This window comes from Lagopus muta, chromosome 6, assembly GCF_023343835.1.
Source record: "Lagopus muta isolate bLagMut1 chromosome 6, bLagMut1 primary, whole genome shotgun sequence".
NCBI lineage: Eukaryota > Metazoa > Chordata > Aves > Galliformes > Phasianidae > Lagopus > Lagopus muta.
In genome coordinates this window covers 24,486,156-24,501,290 of record NC_064438.1, presented here as the reverse complement: position 1 = coordinate 24,501,290, position 15,135 = coordinate 24,486,156, and the positions used below count along the sequence as shown (strand labels likewise).

Below are 15,135 nucleotides of genomic sequence, written 5' to 3'. Positions count from 1 at the left end.
TTCTAAACAAACAAAAAAGGAAAAATGTTAATCTCAGCATTTCGGATAAGAATCTAATGAATTAATAAAATTAAAAAAAAAAAATCCCTTGTTGTTCTTACATAATGCTGTCTTTCTGGAATAGAATAGGCCCAGAATCAATGTCTTTAATGGCCAGATGTCAAGTGGATTTCCTCCAAGCTTTGTTACTTTACTTTTATATTCTTATCAAAAGCTAGCAGTGGCCCTCCAAGAGGGTCACTTATCACGTAGGGACAACTGGTGACAAGTCTTAAATCTCTGGAAGTAAACAGAATTCAAGAGGAAGGCGATCCTAAAGTAGGAGGGTTTCCTGGATCTCCTGATTTATCATTAACAAAAGCCTCTGAGACTTGATAGTGTTGGTGAACCCCAAATTATCTTTCCCCCTTGGCTGATAAATCTGAATGGAAGGTAAGCCCATTTTCAGGGGGAAAATAACATGGTTTCAAAACCTCTTTCACTTAAGAATCACAATTCACCTTATATGAATATTTCACTTGTGGAGCAGGTGCCCTCACACAAAGAGAACTGGTGCTATACATCCAACAACTTGCACCTGGCAAGTTGTGCCTGAGTAAGCCAGCATCTGCAGCACCTGCCTGCTGGCCCCCAGCTGTGGGAACTCAGCAGGACTCCAGGTGAATGTGGAGGAGTCTGGAAAAAAGTGAGGGAGGAGGGGGTGGACAACACAATCAGTGAGGTAGGATATTAGTCATAGGTTTATGTATATATAAAGGCTTTCCCTAAAGCTCTGCTAAATCACAGAGTTACAAACTGGAATGTGCTTACCTGGCTTCAGGTACTTGTGCTAAGTTCTTCTCTGAATTCCAGCAACATCTGAACTGTTGTACCTTTGATGGGAATGCTGAAAACCATGTCTAAGCTTGTTAACAATATCTCTTTGGAGGAGAATAGTCAAGACTTTTCAAGCAGTTGTGAACAAAAGTGATAACAGATAGTGCTGAAATGGTGATAAACTGGTTTCTTTTCACTAACCTGATCCAGTGATGTATTGCTCATTTTGAATCTGCTGATTCACTTTAATTTCAATCAGTATACCAACTGAGATTTATGATCACTTGTGCTTTTTCTGTAAAAACAATTCTTATTAGAAGCTGCACTGTAACTGTACACCTGTGTATATTCAACACCCAAAACTTCCAAGAGGACCTCCTTCAATTTCAGGCACTTCTATCAGATAAATTAGCCATCTATTTTGATTTAGTTTGCCTTACGTTAATTTATGTAAGCTATATGACATTAACTTTTTTTTTAATCATACAGCATGATCTGGCATATAATTCTGGGAAGGAGATAAGAAGTGTTGTGATAGAGACAAGACAGGAAAACTGGAGACTGTAGAGACTATGTCTTTTGACATATTAGCATTCTGAAGTTGGAAGCAGTCATCTCCCAGCTATGAGCTGTGTTACCTGAACAATGACTTGCACTAGTAAAATTTGTTTTTTTTTCCCCTTGGTCAGAGGACATTCAGTGTAGTTGCAAGAACTTGAAGTTTCATTGCTCATACTGTTCACCTGTAGATATCTTTTATTCTGTTGGCAGCAGCACTGCATTGGGAACTTCTCTGAACAAGAAACCACTACTCATCAGTTGCCTGTTATTTTAAGATGCGTTCAAAATTGTACGAAAAATTAAGACTATTCAAGGACAGAATCACTGATACTTTTTTTTTTTTTTTAATTGGAGGAAATGTCTGTTTAAGGAAATAACTGACGACATGGTCTCTGTTGTAGATGTACATCAGTCAACCACGGGATCTCTTATACCTTCACAAAGACTTGAAGGAAAGCAGCATTTGATTTTGCAAGATTTTTGCTTCTCTTATTTTACCACCTTAGCTTCATATTTTATCCAAACTTGAATGTCCATTAATACTTCTTCATTCTTCCAACTCTTCCCAAAATCCTGTGAGACAACTTTATATTAAAGTACTGAAGAAGTCAAATGGCTTTTAATTGTTGTCCAATGGCTTGTGGCTACGTTGATTTGATGGAACAGCCCTAAGCATTGTGGTTTTTCTTTAAAAACAGATGTTATTGAGAAAGATGAACAAATAGATTAATGTATTAACTCACTACCATTTATTACAGTAATTAGGTATAAAGCATAGCAACAGTTATATCACAGACAAATATAATGATAAATCAGAAGATCAATTATAGCAATCCAATCCTCTACCCTTTCTAATCTACTCTGAGACCTGAGCCCCTCTCCCCTCCATGCTGCCTCCATCCCTGACCCATCTGAAAGTACCCAACTTCCTCCCAGGAAACCAATACCCAGAGTTAGAGCTGAAATGAATGAAGTTCCCCAGACATTCTTCTCCTGCAAACATAGGTGGGAGCCAGTTCAGCCAGGAGCCTCTATTCTGGATAGTACACTTGCAGAGAGGAGAGTGCAAGAAATTTCTCTACCAGGTCATCAAGAGGTAATTGTCTTCTCCTTTTCACCATTAAGTGTACAGGTGTCTTGAAGTTCTTTCAGACTAATTAGGATTAGGTCGAGAGCCTCCATCAAGTTTTATTATATTGCAGTACCAAGGATGAAATAATGGTAAGTCTTTTAATTGGAGAACTTAAAAGGCTATTTCATGAAATGAGCCCTACGAGTCACCTGGAGAATAAACCAAGTGGCACGGTCTCCACTGACAGCACAAAACAAGTCACCAACAACTCTGAAATACTGCAGAGCTCGTGTGCTCCTGCCTCACCAAACAGCAGCTCTTGGAAGGGAGAAGATGTGGATTATTTGCAAGCTGAGAGGTAGAAATGTAGTGAGCTGGATTGAGCATGGACAGAGACCTGCAGGAGAATGTTATAGCAGCCTTTACAAGGTAACGGCCTTTTTTTTTTTTTTTCCTCTATTTTCCAGCAGTTCAACTATCATCCTCCTTTTGTTAGTGTTGATACGCAACTGTTCTTGTACACTGCTTCCTTCTAGAATATCTGAAGTTGTATGTGCACACTTACATCCTCCATGATTGTTGTTGAGATCCACATCAGCTAGACATAATTACAGCAGCAAGTAGTTCCTGGAAATTTACTGCATACAGTTTGCATATGTTAATGCTAGAAGCCTGAAAGTCTGTCATGAATAGCTACAGAGGTTTTTCTGCATCAGTAGCCCCCAGTTACTGACTAGCATTTGGTGACAAATGAATTACCCATCCATTTTCTGTCACCACTGTAGGAAGAATATATATGTGATCCCATGAGAAAGAAGAAGTAAGAATAGAAAGCCACCCATGCATAACAGCACGAAATTGGTGAGGAGTGTTAACACTAAAGTACTGACAAGCAGATACCTTCATCAGTATCATTTCTTCAGACATTTCCTAGGCTGGCTGGTGGTGGCAAAAAATTCAAGTACCTGTGCCGAAGCTTACAGCTCTGGAAGGAGTTATCATGCAGAAGAAAGTTATCAAGCAAATCTTATTTTCCCTCTTTTTTCTCTTCATGATCTGACAAAAGATAGGAGTAGTATATAACTGGAGATGGCACTAAATCTGATTCAGGAAAGACAAAGGCCACATCCTTTTGTGCAGACAGAACTTCAATGAGAATTCTTTTTCAGCTCCCTCTGCCTCAGCACAAATAAAATAATTAAAAAACTTTACAAAGTACAGGCTGTCCAGAGAGGCACGAATGTTGGGGGATAATAGGACTGTAGGGGTACCAAATATGATGATTCAGAGCCATGAATCATTGGGAAGAGAAATACAAGATTTTAATTTTTTTAAGTTGTTCTGCTGAGCTTGTTTAGGCTTCTTGCTTTGGATCCTTTCTTTGCCAAAGCTGTCCAATTTATGAAATAGTTATCCATTCAAGAACTGCAAGACATACTGAACAGCAATCCTGGCTTTGTGTACAATCAGCCATTGCGAAGGGCTGCACACACCTTCTTCTGCCTCTACCTCTTTCCATGGTCTGTCTCCAGCTGATGACCAATATATCACTTGAACTTCTCTTTGGAGTAGACCAGCCCTAAATCCCACCGACTACACAAGGAGCCCTCCCAGTAATTCTCATGAGTCAAATTTCATCAGATCGTTCACTTTTTCCAATCTCCTTTTAACTATTCTAGGCCATTCTGCTGTCAGGAATGGCTACACAGCTAGTAAGCTCCAGTGCAATTAAATTATCTTGTCCTTTTCTGTGTAATAAGCTGTGAACCATCACTGGATCAAGGACTAGCCTGGCCAGGCTTTGTTTATTTGCAGATACAGACGGTAGGAAATAAAATCTCTTAAATCTCACTGTTAAATGCAGTTAAAGTTTGCTCCTGAAATCAGCATTGCCTAAAGGTGAAATTAATGGAAAATTTCTGAAAATAGTTACAATTGACATGATAGCAAATAATTTTCAGTGGGACTAGGTTTCCAAAAAAATAGGGCAAAAGTACTTAACAGATCTCCCTGATCTAAAACGAAAGCCACTTAAGACTGGAAATGATGGATTATGTTTTAAATGGCTTCTCACACACTCTTAATTGTTTCCCTCACCATAACTCTGCAGTTAATTTGCATTCATCTTTCTGTGAGGTGAGAAAGCAACAGGTAGAGCCTGTTATATATCACCTTCACCTAAGTATCATACTCAGGTAAGTCTCCAAGGCTCATGATCTCCAGCAGCTACAGATGTGAAAAGCCTGAACAGTGTCACCCCTTTGTTGACTGGCTGATTAGTTGGTGCTAAGTACTTTTGAAGAATAGGTCAGAGCCACATTCCCACCATAACTTCAGATCCTGCACCACCTCCATTGTACAGTCTAGAAAGTACCCCTAATTTCATCTCTAAGGAAGACATTTTTTAGATTTTCCTCTTAGATCAGATCATCATATCCACAAAGGTGGTAAAAAGAATCTGAAGCCACATAAGGGGAGACCTGCTGGACTGCAGCTGAAGATGCTGCTCGATGGAAGAGGCTGGTATGTTGCAGTAAGAGCACTGCCAGAGAGGAATATAATCAGGTATTAAGTTCTCTATCACAGGTCCAAGTATCTGAAGTTATTTGCTTCTTTCCTACAGGATTCATGTTTGAGGCTTTTATAGACAGAATGGCTTAACACTGAAGTATATTATCTATTGCTTTATGTCTTTTTCTTAAAAAAATATCGTTTTAATAAAAAGTTCTGTAAAATACTAATTGTGAAGAACAGCATTCTTCACCCTTCTCTCTTCTACCAACTGACTAAAAAAATTTATCTTTTACAAGCAGCCTTTTTGAAGCAAACATATCTATATGATTATCAGAAAGAAAAAAAAAGTCATATAGCTAAACACTGTACTACAGATCAAAGCACAGATTTGTTATGAGTGCTTACAACGAATAAAACCATGTCTCTAAACACCACTAAAATCGCATCATCTGTAATATACCTATTGATCAAGCACCTTTGAGGACAAGTTCAAGCTCATCTTGTATGAATGAAAATTTTCACTGTTTAAGCTGCATTAACATCACGGAGAAAAATAGTTCTCATATTTCAAAGTATAGTTGAACAAGAGAAAATCCATTTGATATAATTTTTGTATCTTCTCAATTTGTTCTGAGCTCAATTGTCTGAGGTACTCCAAGGTGATATCACTATTAGTTCGTTTCTCTGAGCCATATCTCTTCAAGCTGGGGTACTGCAGGCTCGCTGGTGCACCAATTGCCTTCAGAACTTGCACAGAATCTAACCCAAGAGTTTCGTACTTGCCCAGAATATCATAGTGAATGTTGCAAGGATCACAGAGTAGAAACATTGGTTTCCAGTGAATGTCAAGATTATTTGGTGGTTTCGCTGTAATGAAACTGACAAACTCCTGGAAACTCACTTTTTCAGAGGAATTTTTGTTTTTCCTGAACATTGCCTTAATCTGATTAGCAACAGTGATACTATAGTATGGCTCAGAGTGCAGAAGCTTGTCTCTGTAAGCCGACACCAGCCGTTCCAATGGATGTCTGGTGAACATCACTTTGGTGTAATTGTTTAGAAATTGCTCTCGCATGGCAGGAGGGTAAGCACTCAGCCTTCTGATCAGTGAGGTTTGGTGAATATGGTCATGCTCAATTTCAGAAGCTTCCACATTCAAGCCTTCTTGGAGAATGAAAATAGTTCTCTTCCAGTTAGAGCAGCCTACTTTGGGCACCTCACAGTAGGTAAATTTATGTTTGTGCTCCACAAAAATCTGGCTTGCAACAAGAGAATCCAATGCACTTCTTAATTTAATGAGGTTGTTCTTCTGGCAGAGGGAAGCCAGTGTGTTTCTGCGATCATTTTGAATTGTTAGCCAATCTTCAGTGAGACCAGGAAAAGAATCTGCAACTAAGGAAGAAGTTTAAACTGTTAGTGTGAAATACACATAACCTTTTCTTGGTGTAATTATATAAGAATTACCTATGTCTATCTCCCTGCATACATAAACAAAAAAGGATTTTAAAATCAATCTTTGTTGTCATCTGACTTGAATACAGGAAACATGCAAAAAGCTAGCCTGCTTAGTGGAAAGTTCATTAAAATGAAAACTGTCAACGTGTCAGCCATACTACTCTAAGGAGGGTGTTCAAACACTTTTAATATCAAACATTTTTTGTAGCTTTCTTCCCAAACATTACTAAGACAGTTATCAGAGTGACAGCAGATTTTCTTACATGAGCTTCATAATTATTTTCTAACACATTTGGGAAGGGTAGACTTGCTTCTAGAAACTGTTATGCTGGTAAATTCTTTACTCACCCATTAGATTTTTTTGTCTTCTACATAAAAATCCAAAAAGAAATATCCCAAAAATGAAATTTGGGAGAAGGAAAATTAATGCCTTCAGATTCATAGTATTTTCACAGGAAGGAAGATGAAGATATTTCTAAACTGGAAATCTGCCTTTTTGTCAACAAGGAAACATAACACAGGTTAGATTTTGTAGGACTGGAACAGCAAAAATGACATTTCTTACCGAGTTTAGTATGAACAACATGAACAAATACACAGTTACATATATTAACTATTTACTGTTGTCTACATTAAACTGTTACAATATTTATGCAAACGAATGCAGCATTTTTACACATTGGTTACATTCTATGGCATGTACCCAATATTTTTTGCATTTTCTTGGCTGCAAAAGATCGCTCTAAAGACTGCAAGAAAACATAGAATTTGATCTTCGACTTTCAATATTTTCTCAACTCCATCTCAACTCTCCCTTCATCATGTGTTCTATTGACAGAGAATCAAAGAATCACTAAAATCAAAAAAGACCTCTCAGATCATCTAGTCCAACCGTGCACCTACTTCCAATATGCATCCAACTAAACCATGTCCCTTAGTACCAAGTCTACATGACTCAACCATCTCCCTGGGCAGCCTGTTCCACTGCCTAGTCATTCTTTCAGAGAAGAACTGTTTCCTAATACCCAACATGTGCATGTATACATATGTATGAGGGTTGCTTTAGAAGTAATGCCTCCTGTTTTATTATGTTGGCCCACAACACCAGAGGTGGATGTTGGTGGTAGAGTTTGAACCTTCCCGCCAACATTGCATTACATTTTGTTGCTGTGTGACAGATGGCAGCAGAGGGGCAGTCTGACAAAATGATGTCTGATATGGAATTGCGTACAAAGAAAAGATGCGGAATAGAATTCCTCCATGTGGAAAAAACTGTACCCACTGACATTCATTGATGCTTGCAGACTATTTATGGAGACCAAACAGTGAATGTTATCACAGTGAGGCAGTGGGTGGTGTGTTTCAGCAGTGGTGACAGTGATGTGAAGGACAAGCCACGTTCCAGATGGCTAAGTAGATTCTTATGAGCGGGGCATGCAGGCTCTTGTTCGCTGCTGATAAAAATGCATATCTAATGGTGGTGACTACATTGAAAAATAGCATTTTTCAATGAGAGCTTTCAATAGAGAATTTGCTCTATCGAATAGTGTTAATGTGGTCTTTGTATTTGTTACAGTTTCCGTGGAAATAAGTAGGAGGCATTATTTTCAGAGCAACCTACGTATTTTTAAACAATATGCACATCTATGTGTTCATATACACACAAATATATGCACAGTTCAGGAACATATTAATAATAGTTACATTGGCATATTATTTGCTCCAAGTAAACTAACCAAGTGGGTTGATAAGGATATATAGTCTCCAGGTGATAAACTTGCATAGGTGTGTCTCAAGCTAACTTTTTGGCACAGGCAGACCTTGGCCACACCTGAGCATATGGGTGATCTTCTGCACTCTACTAGAAGATAAGTGGGACTTTTCAGATTAGAAGAATGAAAAGGCAACATTACTTACGTGTGTTCGTGACAGATTCGAAGCCACAGGTGAAGAAAGGTATCAGTAGGGCCAGTCACTGGAAGGCAGGGAAAATCTCTGTAAAAAGATAACATTCTCAGCAGCTATGTTGCTTTCTCTACTTACGCCCCGCTAACCCCATTGAAAAGACAAATGCAAATACATGCATACCTATATGTGTGTAGGTACATAGCAGGTGAGGAGAGGATGATGCACAAAAAAAAGAACAGGAAAAAGCAAGCTTTGCTGGACACAGTTCTGAGTGTGCCCCTTGATCACTCAAATCTACAGCCTCCCCATTCCCACTGAATTTGTTATGGGTGGACAGGAGGAAAGGAGAGCCTAGTAACAGGAGCCTCTGCAGGTAGGCTTCCCTTTTCCATGAAGTGGAGAATCATTAGTGGATTAGGAAATTTCAGTAGGCTGCAAACTGCCAAGGGCTCATTGCATCTGATCTGGCTCCATGTGGGATTCAGCCAAAATTCAAGTCATATTTCTAAAAATGTTGTTCAAATGTTTCTTGAACTTGAGCAGCTTCAGGCCATGACCACTGCCCTGGGGAGCCTGTTCCATGCCCACCACCCTCTGGTGAAGAAACTTTCCCTAATACCTAGCATGACCCAACCCTGATGCAGATCCATGCCATTCCCTTGGGTCCTGTCGTTGTTACCAGAACGCAGATCTCAGCACCACTCCTCCATTGCCCTCGTGAGGATCTGCAGGGCACCAAGAGGCTTCCCCTCAGTTTCCCCTTCTCTGGGCTGAACAAACTAAGTGATTTCAACTACCCCTCATATGTCTTGTCCTCTAGACCCCAAACACCTTCACAGTACTCCTTTGGACATTCTCCAAAAGTTTTATGTCTTACGTTGTAGTGCCCAGAACTGCACCCAGTTTTGTTCAAGGTGAGGCAGCATAGCACAGAGCAGAGCAAGACAATCCTTCCCCTTGCCCAGCTGACAGTGCTGGGTTCAGTGTGCCCCAGGGTACAGTTGGCCCTTTTGGCTGCTAGGGCACACTGCCGACTCAGATTCAACTTGCCATCAACCAGAACTCCCAGATCCCCTTTTGCAAGGGTGCTCTTCCACCCTCTGTCCCAGTCTTTATGTATATCCAGGATTGCCCTCTCTCAGGTACAGGATCTGGCACTTACTTGCTATAGAAGAACAGGTACAAACTCAGTGAGGGGACAACACAGGACCTGGACTGAGAAGGAGGCTGACAGGGAAATCCTACAGAAAAGTACACCTCACTGCAGTGAGACAGGTACAACGTCACAATTTCTAGCACACGCACATAGATAAGTCTCATTCTCTGCTGTTGTCATATCAGACCTTCATTACTGTAGCAGGTTTCTTTCTGGCCTCAGCAACTGCAGTGCAACATTCCTCAATGCCATCATTAAGCTGTCGGTTGTTTTCATTACATCATCATTTTACATCTACTAAATTCTCCTTCCCTATTTCATCTCCTTGTCTTCCAAGACTTTTCCTAACTTGTGATTTCTCATGCAGAATTAAAAGCACAACTTCACCTTCTAATCAGTCATATCACTAGCCCCCATTAAATGCTGCTTTTTTTTGCTATTTTCCCTGTTGCCTTCTTTCTCTGGAAGAAGTTTCTGAAGTATATACAAATTGAGTGCATTTTTTACTTAAAATCACTCCTTAAAATCTTCCTTTTCTGGGATGCCAACACCACTCAGGCTGCCAGTACGCTAAAACTGTTACCAACCACCACACAAAAGAGCAAGCACAAACAAAATCCAATCTGGGAATGAAAAGAACCAAAGCAATGAAGAAAAAAAAGAGGACACAGGAAAAAACAGCAGAGTCTGACAGAAAAAATCCCAGAGTCAGGGAGCTGCAATGTGAGGATGTATGGAGGAACTGGGGCCATGGGAAACAGAAACTCTGTGCAGCCTGATCAAAAGGTGCTGTGGGAAAGGGAGGCTGAGAAAGGAGGCAGAAAAACCACAAAAGTAGTTCTATGAAGATGGAGAAGAACAAATATCAAAGAAGATTCTGTCAAGGAGCAGCGAAGGACAGCTTTTCCCATAGGGACGGGCAGCAATGACAACACAGCCAGCATGGCAGGGCCTCACCCATCCCCCCTGCCTCTGAACACCAAGGACTTGGAATTGGTGGCCAGGTTCAGCCAGTAGGATCATCAGGGAGGGCCATGGTGACAAGGTCCTAAGAGTGGGGTTGGTTGGGCCAGGCCTATGGCCAAGCAGGTCTCTGGGGTGCTGGAGCCCAGCCCTTCTGCAGCATTGATGGGGCAGGGGCTGATGGCCCAGAGGTTGACGATCTGGCCTTGGGCAGAGTGGAGAGAACCTTGGGGGTGTGCAAGGTTAGTCAGGGCCCTGTTCGTACTCTCAGGACCTGGCAGACCATGTAAGAACAAGATTTATATCTTCTGCCTGGATACCTGGTAATGGCTGCTGGACCTTCTTATGTAAACAGCTAATTCAAAATCCCAGTATGCATCAACTGTCACTTAAACCATGGGGGAGTAACTACTTTTTCTTCTTTGGAATCTAGATGAGCCTAAGGGACTTGCAAAGGAGGAAGAAAAGGAAAAAAAGAGTATAGAAGAAAAGCTTAGAAGATGGTGCATGCTTGTTTAATGGGACATCTGTCCTCACAAAATCCCTGTGTTTCTTATTATACCAATTACTAGGTCTTCGGTTTCCTGACATACCATGACAAGGTATGCTAAGAACGTTTGCAAATATGGTTCCAGAGCCTGCTTGGGTACCCAGAAAATGGAGAACAGAGCATCACTCAGACTCTGAAAAGCTGGGTGTCTCAAACCGCACAAGAGTATTCTATCAAACAATTCAAATTCTTACCATAGTTTCCTGATTCACTGCAAAACTTCCCCCTTTTACCCTTTTGCTGTAGACAGCAGGAAACCTACTGCACAGCCCTAGAACACATCTATCACCTGTGAACTGTATACCAAATTGAGCATAACAGCACATTTCTTTAAACAACAACAACATGCAACTATGAAAAGCTATTGAAAAACATCTTAATGCAGCATCATAACACCATGCACAAAAATCACTGTTAGTGATAACTTATCAACCTTGATCATTCTTGTGGTACTCACCCTGATAGAATGACCAATAGTGCAGCAGGTTATCTTCTGATCAAGCTTGGGGTTGGAAAGGATGAGACCCAAGACCATCAGAATTGTCTGCTGACAGCAACAAAATAGTGAGATTCAGGCATGCTGGATGTCATTCCTGTCACTGGTGGAGAGTGATCCTTAGCACAACTTCCCCCTGCTTCCCTCACCGTCTCTATTTGCATGACCTGCTCAGATTCTTCCAGTTCTGGTACCTCAAATCCCACTTGCTTGCACTTTACTCCCAGCACTGCCTTCCCCTCCTGCTGGACAAAGTATTTATGCAGGCACCAGTGATTGTCCCTCAGCCACCAGCCCAGGTGGGCCCCCCTTACTCCCCAGTCCCCATCTCCAGTTCTCAAGCTTTTAACCCAGCGTCAGCAAATCCTCACCTCATCTCCAAAAGGCTTCTCATATAATTCCCTGTCAGTTTGCGAATCCTGGCTTCCAGCTTCCCAGATGCCCATCAGGTCTCATCCTGATGCTGATGTTCAGCTTTCCCCATGTATGAACAAGGTCTTTGCCTGCTCTAACTGCCAAACTACTCCCTTAATTTCCTCAGTCAATCTTACAGTCTCCCCACCCACAACACTTCTGAGCCCAGCTCTTCAGATCTGTTTCTCCTTCCTCTTCCAGACCTCCTACACAGCCTCACTGCTTCTCACTTCTGAGGTCTGTAAGCACATCCCATGCTGTTCTTTACCTTTTCTAGCAAATTTAGTATCTCCCAAACAAAAAATGACAAATTTTCTTTTCCACTCCCTCCCACACCAATTTTCTCACTGCCTTTCAAGGCAGTTTCTTTCCACTGATTTCATTCTTTGAATCTATTTTGCCAGTTATCCTCAGCACTTTCCAAAAACATCTTGCTCATGCTTGCCTTGCTATTTAAATGGGGTGGCTTACTTCTCAGCTTACTTCCCTGTGCCACCTCAACCCAGCAAAGGTTTCTCTGAGAATATACATCACCTCATTTTTAAATGCTTTCTGCAACATCTGCAGAATATCTGAAATTTTCAGAGGAAAGATTACCAGAACCACTTGATGTGACAAAAAAGATCAGTATAAAAAGGCTATCAGCTATTTTTGCTGAAAGGCTTTCAAAAAAATAATACCCACAGGCAGATATCCAGCATGGAAAAATTCTGCTTGAACACCTGAAATTTGACAAAATCCTATGCAACTGTAAATTGTATTGAAATAAGAAGAGTCAAGATGTGTTTTATCCTTAGCAAAGCCAGAAAATGAACAAAAGCCATTCTCTCTTCAGACACCAGAATCCCTGCAGCATCAAATCTTAGCTGTGTGTTCAACTTCTCTGTTCTCGAGAGAGGTAACAGAATAAAAAACAGACAATTAAAACCCCTCTGTAGATGCACTTCATCATGGTATGATTTCAAAAGCTAAGAAACGTCCCAGTTTGTTTACTGAGATTCCATGGCAATTTCTGAATGCATAAATTAAAAAAAAAAAGTAAAAAACAATTCAAAGAAATCTTCCTTTGTACAGATTCAGCTACACCATGAAAATCAAGGTAACATGAAAACAGACCAGCAAGCAAATTTTACTTTACAATCAGACAACCTAAAGAGATTACCGTTACTTGAAGGAATGAAAAAATAGAACAAGACTCAGAGAATGACAAGCAGGTCAAAGAGACATGTTATTTCACTTTATGCCCGTGTCTGCAAAGAAAAGGGAGAAAAGTTCTATATTCTTCTTACCTGAACTTCAGGCCAGGCAAGGTGCTTCTGTACGCACACAGATGCCTTCCCAGGGGAAGCGTCTGAAACACCCTGCATATGTATTTATCCTCTTTTTGATTGAATGCTCAGCTAAAAGATGTGACTGTTTCCTTCGGAATGTTTAGGTGATCATCTCAATTTGTATATTACAAAGCAGTGTGCTGTGTTTGTCTCTGGGTGTAACGAACAGCATTTAACCACCCCCTGTGTATGGTCTACAGCAGCTTTCAGAGCCTGCCAAGTACTTCAATAGCAGCCTGCCAAGAGGCTGCCTGCTAAGCAACCAAGAGGGAGGATAGTTGGGAACATGAGGGTAAAGGTAATCTGGTTGAGAAAAACTGTGGTGTGATAATGTATGTTACTTTTAGATAAAGAAAAAGAGCAACAGCAATTCAAACCCAGTGACTCTATGCAAGTAGATTACAATAAACCCTGGGATACAGCAGGTAATTTCTCAAGGGAAACATAGCTAAGACAGAAGGAATTCAGCAGAGTTGGCAGTTGCTTAAAGAAATGATGTTTAGGGTACAAGCACAAACAATTCCACACAGTAGGAAGATAGGAAGTATGGTCAGAGACCAACTTGGCTAAACAACATGGTCTTCAGTGATCTAAAACACAAGAAGGAGAAGTACAGAAAGTGGAAAACAGATCAAACTGCTAAGGACAAGAAAGAACAGCATGAAATAATGAAAAAAATCAGAAAGGATAAAGCACAAATTTAACTGCCAAATGCAACAGACGTAACGGATAGCAAGACAACAAATCTGTAATGAAAAAGGAAAAAAAAACCAGTGATAGATCACTTACAGCAGGGTAAAGTACACTGAGCATCACTTTTCATAAGGGGGGATCTGTAAAGGTATGACTAAACCAAGTATGAAAAAATCCTTCTAAAACAGGAAAACAACAGGTTTGAGAATAATTTGGAAAGACTGCAACTCACCCTATCCTCAGGTAGGTCTCTACAGCACATCTCCAAAAAAGCTCTCTATTGATCATTGACTGTACTGATCAAGTCTTGCTCAACAGTGACAGGAACCTCAACTCCAGCACAGACATAGATATCACAGAATCACAGAATTGTAGGGGTTGGAAGGGACCTCCAGAGATCATCGAGTCCAACCCCCCTGCCAAAGCAGGTTCCCTACAGCAAGTCGCACAGGTAGGCATCCAGGCAGGTCTTGAACATCTCCAGAGAAGGAGACTCCACCACCTCCCTGGGCAGCCTGTTCCAGTGCTCCGTCACCTCACTGTAAAGAAGTTCTTGCGCATGTTTGTGAGGAACATGGGAATCTATTTTATAGGTACCTAAATTAAGGTGAAATTAATCCCCTCCATAGTGAAGGCCAGGCCTGAGGAACTGCACAGGCGGATACCCTGAGAATACAGTGAAGCAAATTTGGAGCTGTTAGTTTCCTCTCTGAAAATTCACAAAGTCACGTGAAAAAATTGTGATGCTCATCTTTTAAAAGCCAAGAAATGAGAAAGAGATCAATTTGGAAAAGTCTCCGAATTAATAACAAAAGAAGTTATTCATAGAAGGTTTAGAGGTAATTTTAAAAGCTAGTAGCCAACATGCCAAAAATATAAAGTAATTTACTTTCTATAAAAGGGTAAGAGGTTTCAAATACAGGAGAAGCAGATCATACAACTTGTTAATTTTCATGCTATTCACATTGATTGCTAACATTTTTGTAAGTAAATCATAAAACATAATGAAGGTACTTTAGAGGGAGTACAAAACTACCTAGGAAAAGCAACCTTTATAATTCATTTATCATCATTTATTTTCAAACTGCAAAAAAAATATAATCAATGAGATTCCAGCTGTGCCTGTTCTAGGCCAGGTATGTTTTCGTTAATGACGCATAAAGGAATGATCCTTCAACCTTGCAGAAAACACTAAGCCTAGATGAA

The 15,135-nt window shown here is 40.5% G+C and overlaps 1 protein-coding gene across 9 annotated transcripts in view; it reads right to left on the bottom strand.

The window, feature by feature from the left end:
• Positions 1-806: 806 nt before the first annotated feature.
• The window catches only part of LOC125695497 (carbohydrate sulfotransferase 9-like), a 29,579-nt gene continuing 15,250 nt past the window's right edge, over positions 807-15,135 (bottom strand). Inside the window, exons 1-5 of one of the 9 annotated variants that reach the window (XM_048949994.1) lie at positions 13,195-13,431; positions 11,453-11,542; positions 8,336-8,413; positions 6,767-6,910; positions 807-6,355 (exon numbers count right to left, since the gene is read on the bottom strand). In XM_048949994.1, the coding sequence (XP_048805951.1) occupies positions 5,505-6,355; positions 6,767-6,860 (945 nt within the window). In that variant the 5' untranslated portion in view covers positions 6,861-6,910; positions 8,336-8,413; positions 11,453-11,542; positions 13,195-13,431 and the 3' untranslated portion in view covers positions 807-5,504. Of the gene's footprint in view, positions 6,356-6,766; positions 6,911-8,335; positions 8,414-11,452; positions 11,543-11,862; positions 12,163-13,194; positions 13,432-15,135 lie in introns of those variants that run through there. The other 8 variants (XM_048949995.1, XM_048949991.1, XM_048949997.1 and 5 more) reach the window with 8 other exon arrangements.